We start from the raw sequence: 23,842 nt of genomic DNA, 5'->3' as shown, positions 1-23,842 counted from the left end.
GAGAACACATGGAGACGAGGTCCCTGAATGACAATGTGTCTGCTGTTCTCTGGGAATGATGAAACCGTGGAGTCAGGCTCAGATCAGCAGAATGAAGAACAGTTCCTAGAATAGATAGAAGACGAGGTCTGGGGATATTCTGCATGGGCCTGTGGTAATTACTGCACCCTGCTGACTCACCCAAAGTACACTAGTGTGTCCATCTCTCACATATTCATGCATACGCACGCACGTGCACACACACGCACACACACACACACACACACACACACACACACACACACACACACACACACACACGTGCATGCTCTTGCACGCACGCACACACCTTAGAATGGTGGCCAGTCGAACGATGCTTCGCCTGTTCTGTGAAGCTAAATACATTTATTTCTCTGTCCCATCATATCTACTGATTTGTAATGTACTCAGTCTAATGAGAAAGCAGGGTTCCCTTGCTCTCCAATGTGGTCTCAGCTAGAGGATTTCCAATCACCACACGGCTTCACACAGCACTCATTAAAGTAAAAATGGAACTCCCATCCACAGCTCAGCAACATCTGTCAAACAAGGCAAGGCGATCCCTCTTGAATTAGATCAGAGAATGCCTAATCTCAAAACAAGCCCACATTGGTTTCACACTAAAAACAATGCAACCTCTGTTGTGTAGTCTGAAAACATTGGTTCAATTAGCATGGCCAACAAATAAAGGTTCGCCCAGCAGGGATCTGCCAAGCTTCCCTGGGAAATCTCAGTAACACTTACGGTGGTGAGTAGATCTGGAGACGAGACAGGACTTCCCAATGAATGAGTGGCTTTAGAAAGGTGGCTGGGGGAAAAAAGTGTAGTACTCACTCGCACAACAGGACTCCATTCTCCAGTGCAGATCGGAAGTTGTTGCCCCCAAATTCTTTCTTGGTTACCGCCTGGAAAAATAAAGGATACAGAAAGATAGAGAGCAAAACAGAGAGGGGTGTGGGTACGGGGATTGGGGGGGGTGGGCGGTGGTTGGAGAAGAAAGGTAGGATGTTGAGAACAGTAGCTACGGAAGTCAATGGTATTTCCTCCCACGTTCCTACAGTGTCTCTCCAGGACACAGCAGGGCTGAGAGAATTCCTCAGGTATTCCTGGAGTATTCCTGCATAGCTGCAGCTTGTCTCACTTCAGCGCTAGAAGACTTTGGTAAACATGGAGTGCTAAACAGTGTCGGAGCCATGGCAGCCCCAAACCACAAGGCTATGAGAGCATCTGGAGGGCTGGAGAAACACAGTGCCGTGCTAATATAGCCTCATGCCTTTCCCATGATCTCAAACCACTAAGACCCATTACGCAGGAAAACATACGTGCATCGCATGCATGACGTCCACCGGCACACACATACACACACACAAGCACACGCACACACAGTGTTTACATCCTTGATTTTAAGACCCAATTGCAAATATAATGGCCGCTGACGACAATAACTGCATTTTTAAAACTTTAACAGCTGAGATTTCTTCAACTTTTTACGCTAAAGTGGAAGACTTCTTTAGAATTTAGACACGCTCTACGGCAATTAACGTGACTGGGGACATTATAATATACAAAAGTGGGAGTGGATTACAGGATGTCAAACTGACGCCAATAACCACTCCTTAACAGCTTCCTGTTCCCTGTTCTGGGATTTTCCCTCAAGGAGCACCAATACCTGAGGTTTTAAAAACAACAAATTAGCTGCAGCTGGAGGAGGTGCACTACTCTATGAACTGATAATGCACACCGTTTGAGAATTAATTTCCATACCGATTAACATAATTTATGAACATACTGTGTTTGTTTTTAGTTTAGTTTTTGTTAAAAAATAAATACATACAATACAAAAAAGAAAGCCATTGTGCAAAAATATTTCGTCTAAAAAGTTAAAGAACCCAAGACACGAACGGTTAGTGAATAACAAAGACTGGTGACCTGTAATGTACAATCATGTCAAGACTGTGGTGTACTCGTTTTGTCTTGTTTTTTGTCTGTGCATTGTAATGTCCATATTGGGGTACTTGTTTTCCTATGCTGTGAATTGGAAAAAAAACGGTGGGTCTGTGGGACCCCGACATTCACAGCGATATATGTTATGACCTGGCTCTTGGGCCATAACAAAGGAGGAAGACAAACGGCTGTTTAAAAGTGCACAAACCAATATTTATTTACATTATAACAAACTTAATACGAATCAAACAAACAATACTACAGTTCTAAGGTGGAGTGTGTTATTCAGTAGATCAGTAGTGTAAGTGAGTGGATGTGTGGTGGGTGTAGTGTGGGGTGTTGAATGGTGCAAAGATGCTGCTGCTCTCATGGAAGGAGAGAGAGACTGAGCGTGGCCAACGCCCAGCCATTTATAGTGCACCTTGGGAACACTGGCCAGGTGCTCCCAATGCACCTGATCAGCAACTCAGAACCTGTGGGAAGCCAAATGCATAGGTCTACACAGGACTACACACAGGCCTTAGTAGCCCAACTACAGGGGGCTGTGACACCCTCCCCCTACAAAACGAGGACCCTTAAGGGACCGAGACACCATCAGCTAATAATCAAAATTCCATGTACTAAACATGTGTGACGTTTAGCAACTAATAACCGAAAATGTAAACAGTCTGTTTGGCTGATGTTTCCCACACCAAACCGAAGCATTTGCGCAGACTTATCCCCCCCCCCCCAATTTAGATGCAAACAGCAAACCAATACAAATACAAAATAGAGCACAAAATGTGTTTGCTGAAGTTTAAAATACTTTTAACCGTGGCAGCTATCTGGCTGAGGGGCAGGTAACCCTGTCAGCTCTAGCCCTAATGCACAACAGCACCAGCTTGTTTGGAGCTCCACCTCTCGGAGGCGGAAGGCCAGCTGAGACTATCGTCCCCCACAGGTTCTGAGTTGCTGATCAGGTGCATTGGGAGCACCTGGCCAGTGTTCCCAAGGTGCACTATAAATGGCTGGGCGTTGGCCACGCTCAGTCTCTCTCTCCTTCCATGAGAGCAGCAGCATCTTTGCACCATTCAACACCCCACACTACACCCACCACACATCCACTCACTTACACTACTGATCTACTGAATAACACACTCCACCTTAGAACTGTAGTATTGTTTGTTTGATTCGTATTAAGTTTGTTATAATGTAAATAAATATTGGTTTGTGCACTTTTAAACAGCCGTTTGTCTTCCTCCTTTGTTATGGCCCAAGAGCCAGGTCATAACAAGTATGCACAACGTATCTGAATGCAATGCACATTCAAGTAAGTACAGGCACACACAAATGTACAGAAAACTGGTCAACAATATGCACAAACCAAATTTACCAGCTTCTGTCTCGTAAGCGTTTGTCCTTTTCTCTTTTCAAATATGTTGCAGTGACAATCATTTAAATGCCAAAGTGATAGACGACAGTCACGACACGTTGATGGGTGCAGGGCAAGGCCATCAGTGTTTTACGGATTTACTTTATTTTCATTGTGTTTTCCCCACTTTCCCCCCCCCATTGTTGCCAAATACATCCCCCTATGTTCTGCGGCTGTACAGCCACCACTGTTGTCCTGAGGAGGGTGTATAGAGTAGACAACCATTTGACTCCTGACAGAGGGGATTCACCAGGAAATTGTAACGTGCACCTCTGTGCACGCTATCTTCCACAATACCCCCTCCCTGCTGAACAGGTGCCCTGATTAGGACACAAGCCCCTCCTAGTTTCCCACATTGGAGGCACGTACTGCTGCTGCCGGGATTCAAATTCAGGCCTCATAGTGTTGGTTGTAGCCTAGTACTTCACCTCTGTGCCACCCGTAAATATATATACGATTTCTGTTATCGCCCCCTATTCTCCACGCAATATATTTGATTGTGAGATTCATATTTTGCCACAGTACATTTTCATGTGCAGTGTAGCAAGAATACAGGGACATGTTTTACTTTAAGTCTATTTGTGTATAATGACAAGAGGTTACCACTTTATTTTCACAAGTAAGACGCGCAAACGCGGGAAGCGAACGCAGCTCGTAAATTGCAATAACAACAATTAAATTGCATACTTTTTTTTTCTTTTTAGTTACTGTGTGTGTGCTACAGCTGTGCCCTCTGGTGGCGGGCGGGTGGTGTCACAGCGGGACAGACAGACACACAGACATGATCTGCAGGGTCTCATAGTTAGTGCTCATTGCGTTCGCAATTACAGTTCTGTCTTCTTTCCATAACACACCAAGCAATTGGCCTAACCCCCCCACCTTCCATTGACAAAAATGCAGAACCACACACACACACACACACACACACAGACACACACACACACACACACACACACACACACACACACACAGACACACACACACACACACACAGCAGTAACTAATGACAGCAGTCACACCCTAGTTTTGGCAGATGAAATCCTGACCCCTACTGTTACATTCGAAAACATGCTTTCACTCAGTAACTATTCTGTATTCAGAGAAGTGAAAACAAACAAAGAAAATATCAATACAAACTAAACATGATTATAATTATGTTAGTTATTTAAAAAAATTGAGGGACTGATTGAGCGCCAACAGCATGTCCTTGACCCTATATGTTGTTTGCCATTATTTCAACACTTGTTATTCCAAAATCCAATAACGGTATCAAATGACCAGAATTGTCTATAAGGAAGATACCATCTACTGACCCAAAGGCATGACCCAAGCCTGACAATGACTCATACTGCTGCTGACCTGCCTAAATGGTGTATTTATATAGCGCCTTTATCCACCACACTTTACAACGTTTACAGTGTGCATTGTATTCACCCATGCACACACACCGACGGCCATGCAACTTGCAAGGCACAAACCTGCTCACCTGGAGCAGTTAGGGTTCATTCATTGTCTTGCTCCAGAACACTTCAACACTAACCCAGGGGGAGCCGGGGATCGAACTATTAGGAACCGTGCCGTTCCAAAGCTACAGTACCTCCTGAGCAGTGGCTGCAAACCTGTAAGAATTGATTTACTCTTCTGTATCGTCATCATTAGCAGTTTAAAGACCCCTAAGACTAAAGGCTACATTACCCTCCCTCCTTTGCTGAACCTGCCATGTCGGATTAGTAGTTTAATCTGCGGCAACATACCACTGCTCTGGCCAAACATGGGAGACTTACAGAAGTGGCAGAGATATGGAAAAACAGCTCTCCTTCAGACCCTTCAACTCTCCTGAATGTGCTCGAGTGGCATGCTGTCAAATATGTTGAGGGACTGTTGCACTGGGAGCACGATGTGGACATTCCCCACTTCTCTGTCGGATGAACAGAAATGGATGACCCCATCATTTAAAGTGTCATTCAAAAGTATTTAAAAACTCTTAAATATGACTCGCCTAAACCCGATTCAGGCCCCTAGATGGACAGGACACGATGGAAATCCAATAATGCGCAAATGCACCAAGTCAGTTGTAAATTGTGGTATGGTGTGTCGGGAGATGTGAATCCTTACAGAACAGGGGGTCCTGGGTCTCTGACCACAGCTATTGTTGTCTCCACCAGGCCGAAGGCATGTGGGGAGAGTATGTTTTGCACTCCGTCCGTCCGCGTGTCCGTCCGCGTGTGTGTCCGTGTGTCCGTGTGTGTGTCCGTGTGTCCGTGAACAGCTAATCTCGGCCACCGTTAACCCGGTCGATGCCATATTTTGCACACACACTCCCTGGATGCCAACCATGAACCTCTGCCCCAAACTTTCCAGAACGGCCTGTTATAGCGCCACCAGGAGGCCGCTTTGTGTAAAACAAGTTTTTGCACAGTACACCTACAGATTTTGTCCAAACATCACGCAAATTGGTACACAGTCTCTCTAGAGCCATTCAACGAAACGGGTCTTTCAGATTTAGCAGACTCCATCCTGATTGGTTAAGATTGGCTTCCAAAGTTCACAAGAGTGCTCAGTTTCAAACAAAATGCTGCAAATCATGAACACATCGCGTGATTTCCCTGAAATTGTGCACCCACATTCCCACTAGGCCGAGGACAAAATGCCACATGAACAATTTCAACTCAGCCTCAAGGTGGCGCTATAACTGGCCGAAAAGTGTTTTTACCTCTAACTGCACGGATCTGTGGATAACCTGGTGGAGACCTGTGCCCGGAAGGGCACTTTTTCTAGTTTATTCATGCAAGGCACTGAGGCAACGCAGCATTGAAAGTTTGTTTGGACGCACGGAATGCAGACCACCACTAATTATTCCAAAGATTCTTTACTCCAGTCCTTTCGCAGAGTGACATTGCTGTGCAACTAAAGGCATCATTCAAATTCAGGTATTACCCTCAAAAGAATACGAATTTGGAAGGGAGATAGGGTACTGACTGACTGACATCATAGCAGGGACACACAAACTGTGAACGCGATGTCCAATGTCTCTGTCAGAGTTGTAGTATGCAGTATAAATGTCTACTTGTGTGAGGCCCTGCCTCACATGAGTACATCTGAATGGATGTCGTCATAGATGACTGGCCATTGCATTCTGTCAAAAGAGTCGACAAACAGAATGCAGCCATATAAGGACATTATTGAGGACTAGTCGTGCCACACAGCTCGTAGCGTGAAAAACAACACTATGTCGTCATGTAATAATAGGCTATTTATAAGATTGGGTCACTGGACGAGCCTTTATATCAACAGAAGAGACAGAGGGGTTGGGTTGCGATTGGCTTATGGGTAAAAGAAAACAACAACAAGATGATCATTACTCAAATATTATTAAGGATTATACATATTTGATTTAAAACATTTTACTTGTCCTTTGGTGAATCTTGTGCACAACATATCTAATGTTTTGAAAACCATTAGTGTAGGACTGTAGGTGTTGGGTTGGACAGATTACAGAGATGATTGTGTGCACATCTCAATGCCTATATTCAGGCCAGGTGCTGGATGTCAGGCATCAAGGCAAACATCAAGGAAGAGGAAGAACATCCAGCACACCAGTTTTACTTTATTTTAAAGCAAAAAAAATTGCAACGTTTCGACCGACTAGGTCTTCAGGTCGAACTTGAAATGTTGCAATTTGTTGCCTTAAAATAAAGTAAGTCTCGGAGCTCTACAAACTGGTGTGAGTTGGACAGATTCCCATTACAACGTGAGGAATTCCACATAACAGGAGTATAATGCCATTGTTCTTTCTGATGGCTTAATTCCCAACAATCTAACGAGCAATCTGAGGAAGCTATGGGCCATTTCAAACAGCCGCTCTGACACAAAAGGAGGAAAATAATAATCAAAGCTTTAGATGTGAAACTTGATATTGAAAAGATCAGCCCCTGCATTGTCCATCTCAACTATGCCAAACTCCTGCCTAATGCCCACGGAAAGGAGCCAAAGATTGTTTCAACAGTTATTCTAAGTATTCCAGCTAAATCCTGTGTTGTAATTTAATGCTGAAAGTGTAAACACTGACCCATGAAGACAACAACCAAACAAGTCCATTGGTCAAGTCACAGTTGCTAAAGACTAACTATACTAAGAACACTTTATTTGTGATAACTGTGATAAGAATAACATTCAACAACAGTAGTATTACTGCAATAAAAACAGTTCCAAACACATAGAAGTTTACTACAATACAATTGCAAAGAAACAGCACTGTGTCACCAAAGTTTAGTATCACATTTCAAGCTCAATAGGAAGCTAACAGTAATAAGAATACACTATTGAAAACACACAAACAATGGTATAATGTTTCTTGTCACGGTATGCATATTCTTCTGAGCTAACACTGACAGTAAGTTATCAACGACCTTTCTATTCAATTAACAAGGACCTTCATTATTGTACAAAGCCCTGGGGTTGTACAGGGAACAGTGAAGTGAACTGCCCGACAGCCATCATGTACCGAGGGGAGGAGGGCTATGCTCACAGCCATGGAAGCCAATGCAGGAATGCATCCATGTGACAGACTCCAGACCATTTAAGTCTAGTTTTTTAACACCACCACCTACCTAGCCATGAACACATGCCACTGTTAAAAAGTGTTGTGAAGCCAAGCACCCTGTAAATCATTCAACAAAACCCCATGGCCACCAAAACCTTTGAAGGAATGAATTAACCAAAACCCTGATATTGCCACAGAAATCACTCAACACACTATTGTATTGCTCCTGTCAGTGAGCTATCAATATCTATTCAACCCACACTTTTTTACCTGACCTCCCCTCATTCCACCCCCCTAAAAAAGAACCACACTACCCACCCCCCCTCCCCGCTCTGGCCTGTGATCATACCCCTGCCAAAGTCCATGAGCCAAGCCGCTACAATGGGCCAGTGTGCAAGTGTGAGAGACGCTGATGTCACATAGAAAGTATTCAGATTCACCCCTCATGAAATTAGAACAATATTTGTTTAGTTACAGCCGGTGCACCGGCTCCCTGACGCCCTGCTGAGAAGGGAATTCATGAGGCCAGGAAACATAATTTCACTCTCTTACAAAGAAAGAGAGAAGGAACAGTGGAAAAAAGATAGAATGGCATAGCTGGCTGGACATTTGATGGAAACTTGGGATCATTTGACATTTTAGAAGGGTAGAAAGGTGTAATTGAAAGCACAGGATAAAGTATGTTAGTTTTACTTCTTGACAAATTCTTGCAGGCTACATGAAAACACCTACAACGATGATCAAACATGACATATTGTATCCATTGTCCCAATTGTTATAACGATACGTTTGTGTGTAGCACGTGAATGTTTGTTTATTTAAGATGAACACAAATCTGAAACAGGTCAGTCAGGCTGACTTTCCACATTAACTTATCTCCAGTAGCATAACATGCTCTATCATTCATATACACACTTAATTATTTCAGCATAAGCTGAAAGAATTCATAGATCTGATGAGCAGGTCTAGGCAAGATCTGGCAAAGGACCTGGCTCACACTAATAACTGGTAACTGGGGTCAAAGAAAAGACAAATGCCTATGCACTACAGATTAGAAGGGATTCAGGGAGAGAGAGAGAACAGACAAATGCAGAATATATACAGGACAGTGAGGTATAAAGAAAATACCAAAATATAGTTAAATAAGATCACAATGCTTGCTTGGAAAAGTAAACACCATTGGCCTATAGGCTATACACTGTTTGATCAACCTCCAGCTGTTGTTACCTTTGAAGGTAAGAAGTCAAAGTAAGGTCTGCTACCAGTTTTAGGTAATTCATAATAACATTCAGTATGTAGCCTATAATAAGTGTGACCATTCATTGGGTCTCGTCTCATTTTACAAACTTAATGTAGCCTACCCCTCAGTCTCAATAAATAAATAACAGGTGTTGTCGAGCCCCAACAACTATAAACATGGTAGAAAGTAGGGTAACACAACCGAGAAAAAGTAGGCTATGACGATTGGTTGTTGCTCTTACCTCAAGCCATCTCTGTGCTTCCAAATAGGCTTCTTCGCAGCCGACAGTTGATTGCTCACGCCACTCCATCACAAGAAATTATCCACCTGAATAACATCAAAGTGACCGTGCGAACCTCAATTCATATGGCGAGTAGCTACCGACCCAGCATATATCTGACAGTGTGAAGCCTACCTGTAAATCTAACAAGCATAGACACCTTCAGACAGTCAGCAAGCGACGGCCATTACCCTATTAACACCTGGGGTTTAATACTAGACTACTACTCCTCTCCTCCTCTACACTGATGAATTATGTTTTCGTTTCAGTTAGCTCGGCTAATCATTAAACAAGATAGATGCATAAGGTTTAACTTCTGGTTCTGTTGCCTACCTACCTGCTGCTTTCCTCTGCTCTGAGTCTGACACACCTTTACTTTGACAATCCCTATGCCCGCTCCACCTTTCCGCAACCAAGCGTGTCTTTTCTGGGACGCGCAGAAGTGTGTTGGGCTTAATACTTCGTTTTTAAAGGAGTGGGAGACAGTCAGTGGAGCTGCAAACTCTATTCATCTGAAGTTGCGTTGCAGCATCGATTCTCTCGCTCTCCTGAAATCTTCATGCACGATACTCTCCTGAGACGCCACCCAGTGGTAATTATGTGGTGCTGTGCTGTTCTTTGAGGTCACACAATGACCAGATTGTAATCGTTATATGCAGACATAAATCTTTACTTAAAAAAAAATGTTATGCTTGTTTCAATAAATATCAGGTAACAAACAAGACGTGGCAGTCAGTTTACATTTAGGCCTACCTAAAAAGTACAGAATTTAAATGTATAATAGCCTATACCATTACAATAAAGTACTGTAATGACAAGTAACACTTTTGGAAAGAATGTACAAAATTACAATGATAAGTATGTTGACACTGATCAAGCCATTGCTTTTTAATGTTTGATAACCAACCACTGCCATGCAAATAGTGATATTTATTAATTATTACAGGTAGGATAGAAGATCTGTCAAGTTTCTTCCACTGCTGAAATCAATGCCAGGTAATGGTGCCAAAAAAAATATTCCTACATTAGCATTTGACAGTCTTCTTCCAATCTACACTATTAGCAAATAGTACAACCTGAGATACTGTCCATCATAAATGTACAAAAGCATGGAGAAGACAGAAAAGAGAAAAACGTTTTATAAATTTGTTTTTATTTGACAGAACATCCAATTACAAAATTGTAGGCACATTCCGCATAGTATAATTTAATTTACATTTTGATCTTGTAAATCCCCAAGTTAGCCTTGCATACTATATCAGCTTTAACACCATTACTTCAGTAGCTTTAAACCTACTTATTTTCTTCGTATTCTAATGAACTTATTTATCAACATCTTTTTTAAGTCATTGGCTTCAGACAGAGGTTTGGAAGAAATTCTTGGAGATTCTTTCAAGCCAATTTCGCAGTCCCATCTGTTATCTCAACTACTAAGTGCCAAATACACATCAAACTTTAGTGCAGGTTTCAAGTAATATGGGAAACTTTGATCGTGCACCAACCAATTTTAGTTGCATGGCAACATTTTAACTCCCTTGCCGAGTGCACAACTTAACAGCAACATAACAAGTGTGGAACATTACCTCAGAATGATTTCCCTTTCTTTTGAACGTTATCTCCACATCACAGGCTATCTAAAATAAAATAAAATCTAACTTTCAAATAAAGTCAGCACTTCAGAATGATTGGCAGTTGTGATTTCTTTGCTTTTCTCTATGATCAGAAGGGAGTGTCATAAGAAGAGTAGCTTCACGCTTTGGAAAGGGCGACAACTGTGAAGCGAAGCTCCTGAGGGTCACGAGCCATAAAAACCTTACACACCCCTATAGCATCCTATTGTACAAGAGAACACAGATCAAGAGAAACAAAATGAATGAACTATTAAACAGGCAACAATATCATGTCTTTCACCACCATACTGACTTGTAATTATTATGTCATTTACGTTAATTTCTTACCTCAAGGAAGGTGTCTTCAGAGGTTTTCCCATGAACAATAGGGAAAGGCTTGCGGCCATCTGCACACATGAAGGTTCAAGGTTGTACTTTATTGTTACATCTTGTGTGCAGGTAGATAAGAGTAAAAAATATTTTTGTTTGGTTCCTAGCAGCATAGATAGCGTAAGATTCAAAACAATAAAACCACAGCAAACAAAGGGATAGAATAAAGAGAAATCAAACTGTAAAACACCTATCGTTGATAGGACCCGAAATCGATTATGAAAATTAATAATCGATAATCGTTTTTTTTTTTTTTTTTAATGAAAATCTGTTGGAAAGGCAATATTGTCATCCAAACAGGACAGGGCTATAGGCCTACCAAAGTGTGCCTGGGATGTGTCTGTGTAGCTGCATGACTGAGAGGAGTGAGAGTGGAGATTGATTCCAATCAAGATACAGGTTTGGAGGATTTAGCAGGTGTTGGGAATTTACCTAATCAGGCCTAGGCTGGGGTTGCTATGGTGATCAATTGGATCAACAGTGGTCCAGGGACCACCAGTGGTCCTCATTTAAAAGATGGAGTTAGTAACCAAATGGACCCTATTTAACTCTCAAGAGTTACAATTATTATTAATCAACTACATCAGGGGTTCCCAAACCTTTTTGACTTAGGTACCCCTTGGGGGGAAGATTTTTTTTTATTTGTAGGGTTCATTAAAAAAAAAAAAAAAAAAGGAAATTATATCAAAATAAATAAATAAAAGCCCCCCCCCCCAAAAAACCATAAACGATTAATCGGTTAATATTGAATTATACAAATCGATTTTCATTTTGGACACATTTACACATCCCTAAGTAGGTTATGTTCCATTATACAATTTAGATTAAGAGGGTGCACACAGCCAATTCAGCTGTATATATTGGACCATGCGAACATGTTAACTTTTACTACAGTAAATGACCTGTTAAAACCAAATTAGTTGGAAGTTCTTCTTGGTGGTTAAAGTTGAGTACTAGTCAGCAGTTGTGCTTTTAAAATGTTTGGCATTTGATTTTAAAGCTTCATTTCAGATGTCAGTGTGGAGAGACCAAAGGCAGAAAGAAGAGAGATGCTGTACAATAATACAGGAATACATTCCCGTCTTGTCTCATATTATGTGACAAGACGGGAATGTATTAGACCCGGGTCCTCGACAAGGAGCATTGTCTGAGCAGTTCCCTATTGCTGTAGTCATAAAAATAAAGATCTTTGTAATATCAAAGAATAAATGTCAGTAGCTGATAGCTTACCCAGTTCATGTAAATGTCCTCCAACATTCACAAATGCTATAAAATGTAGATCTACTTTTTCATCTATGCTTGGTGCCTAAGAGAAACAACAGAGATCAAGTCATTGTTTATGAAGTGCAATAGATTTACACCGTACTCCAAGGATTTAGAGCATTTTGTATGAATGTATCCAGTTCCATGCACACATTTTACTAAATCAATCTCTCGTTGGTGGTCTATGGACAGTTCAGAAACCTGCCTATACTGCCAAGCTAATAGAATCAATTTAGTTTTTTTATCCCCGTTTTGTATCGTTTCTCCCTGCACCCTAGCCTTTCTTGTGCATTTATCCTTCTGAATTCAGTTTCAACAAAGTGCTCAAGCAAGCAATTTCTCTTCCTGTAAAGTTAGCATACTGAAACAGAAGTGTGTGTATCCGTTTTTACTTCTGGAGACTCCTGGAGGCTTCAGATGTGCCTCCTCAGAAGACTTGGCTCTGATCTGAACTAATTTGATATGGCGGGGGGGGGGGGGGGTCTTTGTCTTGTTTGAAAGTAGACGGATCTGCCTATAAATAATGTCACTGGTAAGCAGCAGTTTAACATCTGAACTGTCCACAGCCCTCTGAGACAGTGAGTGGACTGAAATTAAAGTGGTCCTTTAATGCTAACCTCACTTTGTCCTTCCTGTGCACTGGATTCGTGTGTAACACGAATACTCTGGAAGAGAAGGGCGAAGGGGAGTTTATTATATAACTGCAATTGAATTATCACAGTTTTAGCAATGAATTGTTATTTAGTCTAATCTTAGTTTTACCTCATCTTTTTCCAGGAAGACAGCCTTTTCCTCTGGGCTCATTTTAGAGGATTTCTCCAGGAACTTCTTCAGAGGAGAGTTGGGCTCTGAGGGGAATTTACCACGTTTTTAAAAAAACGGCAAAAACATCACTGGAGTTCATACTGTGTAGTTTTGTGTTATAACTAGCCCCTCTCAGAACCCTCCGTAAAGCTTTTCTGAAATTTGGATGTCACTTTGCGTAGGGTCCCTGTGCGTATCTATATTTTCGTATGGGAATGTTGGAACGCGGACATAAATATCCTCGGTTTATTTACCGTTTATTGTACCGCCTCCCGATGTGCAGTTGGCTTGTGCCGGCTACGTTCCTGCCTCTGATCTGCTCTGTCATAGCTATAGCGCCACTAGCTAGCCAGATAGGCGGTACAATGAGGTGTCAATAAACAAGGAAGGAAAAGAAGAATCAAAGCGACCAAATCGGTCAAACAAAGATTAAAAATACTTAACGGCTTCCGCGCCACAGGAGATATTCGCAGCGGTATTTATAGGTACTTAAAGTTCACACATTCAGAAGCCCTCAAACGAAAAGAAGCCATCAAAGAGCGCAGAAGGACGTTTCCGAAGCTATTTACGTTTATTTATGTGTGCGTACCCGGTGGCAGGGTGGAGGTGGAATAGGACCCCATGCTCTGGGTCTAACAAATGTCAGAAACTTCAGTAGCATTGGGTTCTGCTTGTAGGGCTATGTTATAACCTGCCCTGAAAACTCCCTGAAGGAGCCATTTCTGCCTGTGTGTACCTTTAACCCGTTTGATGGGCGGGTTCACCATGGGGGGTGTGTGTCACACAGGAGTGACTTATGAGCACACAGGTGCAACAAGCCAGGTTGAATGGTTTGGTTAGGTATGGGCACAACAGGCTATGATCACACGGGTTTTACCGTATGTTTGTATTTGCATTACTAAAACTGCTGTATTACAAAATGTGTATAATAAATGGGAACCTCACCCTACAGCAGTCAATGCCTGGACAATATATTACATTCGCGTCAAAAACAGTTATTGCATGTGCCCAGCCGAGAGGCCAAGTATATAGTTTAAGCTTGCCTCTATACAAGTAAAAACCCGATCGTGTGGACAAAGGAAGACAATCGATCCTGGCTCATCTCATCTCATCTGGAGATTCTGATTCGGAGATCCTGCTCACGACTGCTGAACAACAACAACAACAACAACGCTGGATGGAAGAAGAGCTTTGGATCGTTCCCGAACTGGACTGGACAACTTCAACACTTCGCTCATCTGAGAACGGCGTCTCCCCGGGCCGGGCCGCCCCCCCCCCGCCCCCCCCTTTGTGAAAGAAACGGAGCGCACTGATCGCCGACACATGCAAAATGCTGCAGGCTATCGCTGGTTAGTGCATATTCACTCACACATTTGTTTTTGTTTGGAGCGGCATCGCACCGTAAAATGACTTGGATCACAGCCGCTGTTTGATGAACAAACAACCCCCCCCCCCCCCCCTTCTGCCATACACGCGCACACCAAGACGCCAGGATAGCACAAGAGTGCGTGTCTCTGACAAAACGGCACAACGCACTAACGCAGCATAATATTTGCACAACATCCGCACACACACATGCCTAACTGGTTCTTATTGTTTGGTTGCAAATGAAAACACTGCGTAAGGTTTTATTGTTGTTTGCAAACGAAACTACACTGTTTAAAGGTCTTATCATTGGTTGCAAACGAATGCACTGTTTGGGTCTTATTGTTCATGGTTGCATTTAATACACTTTTATTGTTGGTTGCAAAATGCAAATGAATGTGTATTTTATTTTTTGGTAAAAACGAATTTATGCACTGATTTATTGTTGGTTCACTTGGTTGAAAATGAGCAGTACCAAACAAACCGGGTCTGCAGAAATGCAAATGAGCAGTACCAAACAAACCGGGTCTGCAGAAATACAAGTGGGTTCTGACATTGAAAAAAGGGTGAGGACGCCAACTTTGAAAGGAATCCAAATGACAATGGAACGGCTTCAAATGGAAAGGAATGGAAAGGTTAAACAGGCAAACAAACTAAAGACACAAACCATTGCTCTCATGGCTTCAAAGGAAAATGTCTCTGCTGTCAATCAAAATCTGAGAAGGATCAAAACCCTATTTGAAAAGGCTGCAGAACAGCACAACACACTGTTCACTGAGTTCCCTATGCCTGAGGGGGAGCAAAGCAAACAAAATGCATGGCTCCATTCAGTGATGACAAAGGGTAACACGTTCATTAAAGACACATCACAATGGTTACAGGAAAATGGTTTTTCAAATGAGGTTGGTGAACATGATAATGCAAATGATGATTGGGGTGAACATGTACCGTGTCAAGATGACATTAATCCTGAGGACAGTGTGTCTAATGTATCTGTGTCTCATGTGTCAAAGGGGTCAAAGAGGTCAAGGGCCTCTAGCAAAGGTTCTGGGGTGTCATCTGCATGCTTAAAAGCCAAGGCAGAAAAGGCAGCTTTATTGGAAAAAGTGGCTGCTCTGCAAAAGAGACACGAAATAGAGGCACAAGAGGAAAAATTGAGGAAAAGCATTCTGGAGTTGAGGAAAAGCAAGGAGCAATTGGACCTCAATATGCAAATAGCAGCTGCTGATGCAATGGTCTCTGTGTTGGAGGGCAGTGATGTAGGAGGAAAGGCCCCTTCAAATGGAATGAACTCTTATGTGAGCAAAGGGTTTAAAGGGCAAGGTCTTGCATTTAACCCACAAGCACACGAGTTTGTGCCGAAGATGGACGCCCAAGGCTCAACAGCACCACCTATTTCATCCGCCCCTGATGTTCGACCAAAGGTCAAAGGTTATCATACTATGGACCCTCAAAGTGCAAAACATCCCATTGTCAGACAACTGCTGCAACCAAACCATGGACCATTGCTAACAATCACCCCAAGGAACACCATTCAAAATGTCAATACAATTTCAGAACCTCATGTACAGCAACAACCCATAAACAGGTCTGCACAAAACCAAACACCAGTACAGGCATTACAAAACTCAGTTGACCCGGAGACTATTTGTGGAATCATGAAACGCCAAAATGAAATAACTACACTGCTGGTACAACAACAAATGGCATCCACTCTACCACAAAGAAACATAGCCGTGTTTGATGGTGATCCATTACAGTGTACTTCATTTATCAGGACCTTTGAACATTGTGTCGAAGCAAAGGCAAGCAGTTACCAAGACTGTCTATATTACTTGGAGCAGTACACCAGGGGGCAGCCCAGAGAGCTGGTGAGGAGCTGCCTACATATGCTCCCACAAGAAGGCTATGAAAGGGCAAAGGCACTGTTGAAAGAGCACTTTGGCAATGAATATGCAATAGCCACAGCCTATATGGAAAAAGCTTTCGGATGGGCCCCTATTAAAGCCGAGGATGTTAAAGCACTGCAGGAATTTGCATTGTTCTTAAGAGGGTGCTGCAATGCTATGATGGAGATCCAATACATGGAGGAGATGGACATCCCATCAAACATGAGGCAGGTCATGCTGAAATTTCCATATAAGCTTCGGGAAAGATGGAGGTCTCAGGCTTGTGCGATTCAGGACCAACGAGGCTACAGGGCCACATTTCCAGACATGGTGAAATTTCTGGAGAACCAAGTAAGAGTCTTGACACATCCCCTTTTTGGAGATATTTCAGATGCACGACCAAGCACCTCACAACAGACTGTAACCCGAAGCAGACAGCTACCCAGGAGTTACATCAAAGAAAGCAGTTTTGCAACAACAATCACAGCTACCAACCATACTGCAACCCCTGAGTCCATAACATCACAGGAGCCAGCCTCAGAGTCATGTCTGTACTGTGGAGAGAGACATCCATTATTCCGGTGTTCAACACTAAATGCAATTTCTCAAAGGGAGAAAATAGAATTTCTAAAAATAAAAGGAATGTGTTTCGGATGCCTAAATGCAGGACATATAAATAAGCAATGTAGAGCTCGTCTGACTTGTGATGAGTGTAATTTAAAACATCCAACGATTCTGCATATCCACAGAGATGAGACACGGGAAAGACCAGTTAGTAGCGCACTTGTCTCCCTCCAAGCATATGGTTGTACTGGGGCCGGAGACCAAGACAGCACACTTTCCATCGTGCCTGTGCAAATAAAATCTAAGAAGGGAGATAAGGTGCTGCAGACGTATGCTTTCTTGGATCCTGGGAGTACAGCAACCTTTTGCACAAATCACCTCATGGAAAAATTGAATTTGCAGGGTACAAAAACCAACATCTTACTGCGCACGATGGGCCAGGATAGTGCTGTTAAAAGTGAAATCTTTACAGGACTGGAGGTGTCTAGGTTGGATGGCAACCAATTTGTGGAGCTCCCAGAGATGTTCACTCATCATACTATCCCTGTTTCAAGGAGTAATATTCCCACACAGAAAGATATCGACAAATGGGAATATCTAAAGGCCGTCAAAATCCCAGAATTAGACGCTGACATTGAAATGTTGATCGGGACGAATGCGTCAAAACTCATGGAACCCTGGGAAGTAATAAACAGCCCTGGTGACGGACCCTATGCAGTGAGGACCCTATTGGGGTGGGTCATCAACGGCCCTTTGAGGGGGAATAATGGTTGCCAGGGAAACAGTACAACCATATATGCCAACAGGATCTCTATTGTCAAGCTGGAGGAGTTGTTGGTTTCCCAGTATAACCAAGACTTCAATGAGAAGGTACTGGAGGAAAAGCAGGAGATGTCCAGAGAGGACCTGAAGTTTATGGAAATCCTACAGAAATCAACATGCATGCTGGAAGGTCATTATTGCATGGACTTGCCCTTTAAAGTAGATCACGTCAACATGCCAAACAATAGGTGTGTAATTGAACAGCGCCTTCAAAGTCTCAAAAGGAAGTTCATGAGGGATAAGGCATACCAGGAGGAGTATACAGCATTCCTCACGGATATGATCAAGAATGGATATGCAGAAGTGGTACCTCAAGACCAGGTGGAGGGCAAGGATGGCAGTCTGTGGTATCTCCCTCATCACGGGGTGTATCATCCAAAAAAGAAAACCCTGAGGGTAGTCTTTGACTGTGGGGCAGTGTTTAAAGGAACCTCATTGAACTGTCGGCTTTTGCAAGGTCCTGATCTCACCAACTCTCTCTTTGGTGTCTTGACAAGATTTAGACAAGAGAACATTGCCCTAATGACTGATGTCCAGGCCATGTTTCATCAAGTAAAGGTGTCAGAAAAGCATGTGAATTTTCTGCGTTTCCTGTGGTGGCCACAAGGAGACATCTCACAGAGCCCAGTGGAACACAGAATGAGAGTTCACATCTTTGGAGCAGTTTCTTCACCAAGCTGTGCCAACTACGCTTTGAGAAGGAATGCAGTGGACAACAAGGACGAGTTCAATGTAGAGGTGACAAATACCATCCATAACAACTTTTATGTGGATGACTGTCTGAAATCGGAACCCACAGAAGAACAAGCAACCCAGTTGGTAATGGACCTTACTGACATATGCTCAAGAGCGGGATTTCAGTTAGTTAAATGGACAAGCAACAGTCGGGCTGTACTATCATCTATTCCTGAAGCGAAGCGGTCAAAAATAACCAGACAACTATGCTTGGACCAAGAAGATTTGCCAGTGGAGACGGCACTTGGTTTGAATTGGTGCGCTGAAAGTGATGCTTTCATGTTCAAGCCAGCGGTGGAAACCCGACCACACACAAGACGTGGGATCCTTTCAATTGTTAGTTCCATCTACGACCCACTGGGATTCTTAGCACCATTCACCTTGGTACCAAAATTACTGTTGCAAGAAATGTGTAGAAAAAACATGTCCTGGGATGACCCTATTCCTCAGGCCTTCTCACAGCAGTGGAACGAATGGCTGCTGGACCTGACAAAGTTGGAAGAATTGAAGGTTGATCGCTGCATTAAACCACATGGCTTCAGAGAACCCATACAGGTGCAGTTGCATCATTTTGCAGATGCCAGTGACCATGGTTATGGCACAGTGTCTTACATCAGGATGGAGAACCAGGATGAAGATGTTCACCTTGCTTTCATGTTGGGCAAAGCCAGAGTTGCTCCATTAAAACAGACAACAATCCCTCGTCTTGAACTTACCGCCTCTGTGTTAGCTGTTAAAGTTGACAAGATGCTGAGGAACGAATTACCACTTGAGTTGGAGGAGTCATGCTTCTGGACTGACAGTCAGACAGTGCTGAAGTACATTAACAATGACACCAAACGGTTCCACACCTTTGTGGCAAACAGAGTGGCTGCTATAAGGGATGCAACAAAGGTTGTTCAGTGGAGGTACGTCAGGTCAAAGAATAATCCGGCTGATGAGGCCTCTAGAGGTTTGACTGCTGATAACTTCATAGCATGCAAAAGGTGGATTTCAGGCCCAGACTTTCTGCGAAAGCCAGAGACAGACTGGCCAAGACCTTTTGAACCACGGCCTATTTCTGCAGATGATCCAGAGATTAAAAGAGAGCTGATAGTGAATGCTGTCATCACAGAAACCGAAGGTGCAACTATCAAGCTCATGAAGTACTTTTCTGGGTGGACTAAACTCAGGACTTCAGTCGCTTGGTTCCTTAAGCTCAAAGGCATTCTTCTGGAGTTGAGGAAAAAGAGGAATGAAGTTGTTACTTCTTTATCTGTCAATGGAACTTTCACACAGCCAGAAATGGTAGAAGAAGCGATGAGAAAGGTTCGAGCTGCAGTTCGAAGTCAGTCGCTGTCTGTAAGTGACTTGTACAGAGCAGAATCTACTATCATCCGTTTCAGTCAGCAGGAATCTTTTGGTGAAGAAATTACTTCATTGGAAGGTGGAGCATCTGGTGTAAGGAAAACCAGTACCATCTGTAAATTGGACCCTGTGTTAAAGGATGGTTTACTGCGAGTAGGTGGAAGACTCAGTCGGGCAGCTTTACCTGAAGAGTCGAAACATCCTGCAATACTCTCCAAAGGTACACATATTTCACACCTCATTCTGCAGTACATTCACAGACAACTTGGACATGCAGGTAGAAACCACATGCTCTCAACATTGCGACGGAAATACTGGATCACCAATGCTAACTCTGCCTGTCGGAAGGTGATCTCTGACTGTGTAGTCTGTCGGCGGTATCGAGGACAGCCAAGTGAGCAGAAAATGGCTGACATGCCAATGGAAAGAATTACTCCAGACCTACCTCCTTTCACCAATGTTGGAGTGGACTACTTCGGGCCTATTGAGGTCAAGAGAGGGCGTGCTATGGTCAAGAGGTACGGGGTGATTTTCACCTGCATGGCTAGCAGGGCCATACATTTGGAGATTGCTTACACTCTGACTACAGACTCCTGTATTAATGCCATAAGGAGGTTCATGTGTCGCAGAGGCCAAGTGCAGCATTTGCGTTCGGATAACGGCACAAATTTCGTTGGAGCAGAGCGAGAGTTAAGAGAGGCCTTCACTGCTTTGGATCACAGCAAGATTCAAAGTGCGCTCCTGAAAAGGGGTATTGATTGGACCTTTAACACCCCCGCCGCGTCCCATCATGGCGGTGTCTGGGAGCGGCTCATCAGAATGGTTAGGAAGGTATTGTTTTCTGTTTTACGACAACAATCACTGGATGATGAAAGCCTTCACACTATCTTGTGCGAAGTTGAGGCTATTCTAAACGACCGGCCCATAACCAAAGTTTCTGATGATGTCAATGATTTAGAGGCTCTCACTCCAAATCATATCCTGTTGCTCAAAGGGAAACCCCTTCTCTCACCCGGACTCTTTCAAGAGAACGATCTTTATATCAGGAGACGATGGAGACAGGTTCAGTATCTGTCTGACCTGTTTTGGAAGAGGTGGACAAGGGAGTACTTGCCGCTACTGCAGGAACGACAAAAATGGACGAAGCCTCACAGGAGTTACATGACAGGGGACATTGTTGTTGTCATGGATCAAAATGCTCCTCGTGGATCATGGATCATGGGAAAGGTGACAAGGACCTTCCCGGACAGGAAAGGATTTGTACGTTCAGTACAGTTGAAGACAAGGACAGGGCAGTTGGAGCGGCCCATATCCAAGCTCTTCCTGCTTCAAGAAGCACTGTAATAATTCATGACTTAATATTGAACTATGGCTCCCTTGGATAATTGCTCATCATATTCACAATTAGGGGCCGGGGTGAAGGAGCCATTTCTGCCTGTGTGTACCTTTAACCCGTTTGATGGGCGGGTTCACCATGGGGGGTGTGTGTCACACAGGAGTGACTTATGAGCACACAGGTGCAACAAGCCAGGTTGAATGGTTTGGTTAGGTATGGGCACAACAGGCTATGATCACACGGGTTTTACCGTATGTTTGTATTTGCATTACTAAAACTGCTGTATTACAAAATGTGTATAATAAATGGGAACCTCACCCTACAGCAGTCAATGCCTGGACAATATATTACATTCGCGTCAAAAACAGTTATTGCATGTGCCCAGCCGAGAGGCCAAGTATATAGTTTAAGCTTGCCTCTATACTCCCATTGTATCAATGCTATGGCAACATTAATATAATAGAGTATTTTCTCAAATTCCAAGGCAACAGCAAGCAACGTTACAATGTGAGAGTGAATGTCAGCATTTGAGACCCAAGAAGGGACAAACTTGTTACTGTTAAGCACTTACCAAATTCCAGATGTCCTTGGTTGTTTGCCACAGCATGAATTAAGCCAATTGTTCCACAGGCATTTCCAATGGTCTGCTTCATGAAGTAGACTGCAGGAGACACCTCCTGTCCCTGTGTCTTAATCTTCGCCTCCTCCTCTAGCCTGAATGACTCATACTGAACAGGGGAATGAAGAGTCAGTCACATTTGCCCATCATTAGTAGGCCTATGCAGAGTAGGGTTGAGTACATTGGACACAATGTCACTCAAGGTCCAAGGAATACCAACAAACTCGCCTCAAAACACAGTCACCCTGGGCGTACAGCCGGCGGAACTGCTCAGGCTGGTTGGTATTCCTAAATGTAACCCAAGTAAAACTATGCTTAAATCAAAATCAGAATCAAAATATCTTTATTGTCATTGTACGAGACAACGAAATTGAATTGCAAACCAGCTCAGTGCATTTAAAACAAAAGACATAATACTCTATATAAAACACAAAATACAAACATTTAACGCATATTGCACAGCAAGTCCTTTTAGGACCTTTTAGTTAGTAACCTAACTTTATCCTCAGTAACACGGTGCCAAAAGCTAACCCTATTCCTTAACTTAACCCTAAACATATTTCTAACCTTATTCTCAGGAAAACAGATACAAGAACTGTAGGTCGGAGAGAAAAAAAACAAGACAGAGCGTGTCAGCATTCCAGATACCCACTCAAGAGTTACCCTTTCAGTGTCAGGACGGGAACCCCTTTTTGCGTTGCTATGTACAGTTTTTCCACTTAGGGAATAGGTCAGTATTTAGAAAGCGTTTTTAGAATCTGCCTCAGTCCTAAATGGGTTAACAGTTAACACACACTTTTACTAATAGCCACCTGAAAGTAGAAACGAGACTGACTGTACCTTCTCTGTGACAGGGAAGAGCAGGAGAACAGCTGACACTGGTCTTGGTACCATGCCGAGGAGATCTGGATCCAAACCATATACATCCCCAAACTGCCAGGTTGGAAGCAAACCTAACTGACAGAGAAACTAAAGAGACACTGAAAGTTAAGCTCAGTGCGAAACTGAGCTACTTTAAAGAAAACCACTTTCCCCTTTTAATGTGTCAAGCTTAGTAAAGAGTAAACTATACATGACATAACTTAAGTGGAAATGATCACGTTTACTGATTATACAAAAAAAGTGTTTGTTTTTAATAATTGTAAAAGAAAGATGGCTTAAACTTATGGAATTTCAAACCACACCTGGGAATGTAGCTAATGTAATATTGGCTAACCTTCTTGTAGTGCAGAGAGAGACGCACGTACCTGGTTCATGACCTGAAAATAAAAAATAAATACAAAAATAAATAACAGCTCCAATAAAACTGTACCAACACGTTTTCTTTTTGCAGACTGTAGTATCCACGCCGACCAACTGCAGCTTTTGTTCTCAAGCTATGGTAGTAGGCTAGGAACAGTTAGCAATGAGTTAGCATCCAGTCACGCGTTTGATACTCGTTTATAACACAATACAGTTTGTTTTACGCATGTGAAAACTGACAATACCTCCGGATTGGCTTCCAGTGGCAACCAGCGTTGTCCTTCCATTCTGAACGCACAGTTGTTCCTTCAACAGACTAGAGTAGGAGAGTAGGGTATAAGGGTAACGGTTTCAGTCCAGCAAATTACTCTGTTTTTTTAACAGCTGATTTTTGACACGCGCGTCGCGCTTCCGTGTTTG

The 23,842-nt window shown here is 43.0% G+C and overlaps 2 protein-coding genes across 7 annotated transcripts in view; both read right to left on the bottom strand.

Moving 5' to 3' along the window:
• lmo7a (LIM domain 7a) overlaps positions 1–9,882 on the bottom strand; it is a 69,004-nt gene extending 59,122 nt beyond the window's left edge. For 3 of the 6 annotated variants that reach the window (XM_083777462.1, XM_083777465.1, XM_083777464.1), the window contains exons 1-3: positions 9,774–9,881; positions 9,398–9,483; positions 853–923 (exon numbers count right to left, since the gene is read on the bottom strand). In XM_083777462.1, the coding sequence (XP_083633588.1) occupies positions 853–923; positions 9,398–9,466 (140 nt within the window). In that variant the 5' untranslated portion in view covers positions 9,467–9,483; positions 9,774–9,881. Of the gene's footprint in view, positions 1–762; positions 819–852; positions 924–9,397; positions 9,544–9,773 lie in introns of those variants that run through there. The other 3 variants (XM_083777466.1, XM_083777463.1, XM_083777467.1) reach the window with 3 other exon arrangements.
• A 686-nt stretch (positions 9,883–10,568) lies between these two features.
• uchl3 (ubiquitin carboxyl-terminal esterase L3 (ubiquitin thiolesterase)) lies at positions 10,569–23,803 on the bottom strand. Its single transcript, XM_083776382.1, has 9 exons — positions 23,668–23,803; positions 23,428–23,439; positions 23,021–23,149; positions 22,133–22,289; positions 13,462–13,547; positions 13,317–13,364; positions 12,667–12,742; positions 11,395–11,453; positions 10,569–11,269 (listed from the first exon to the last, which is right to left on the bottom strand). The coding sequence occupies exons 1-9, from the start codon at positions 23,707–23,709 to the stop codon at positions 11,186–11,188; spliced, it is 693 nt and encodes a 230-aa protein (XP_083632508.1). The 5' UTR covers positions 23,710–23,803; the 3' UTR covers positions 10,569–11,185.
• Positions 23,804–23,842: the final 39 nt, after the last annotated feature.

The sequence above is a fragment of the Protomyctophum parallelum genome (assembly GCF_964188405.1).
Source record: "Protomyctophum parallelum genome assembly, chromosome: 11".
Taxonomy (NCBI): Eukaryota; Metazoa; Chordata; class Actinopteri; order Myctophiformes; family Myctophidae; genus Protomyctophum; species Protomyctophum parallelum.
Note: the sequence above shows the minus strand (reverse complement) of the source record. Positions and strands in the feature narration are given on the sequence as shown.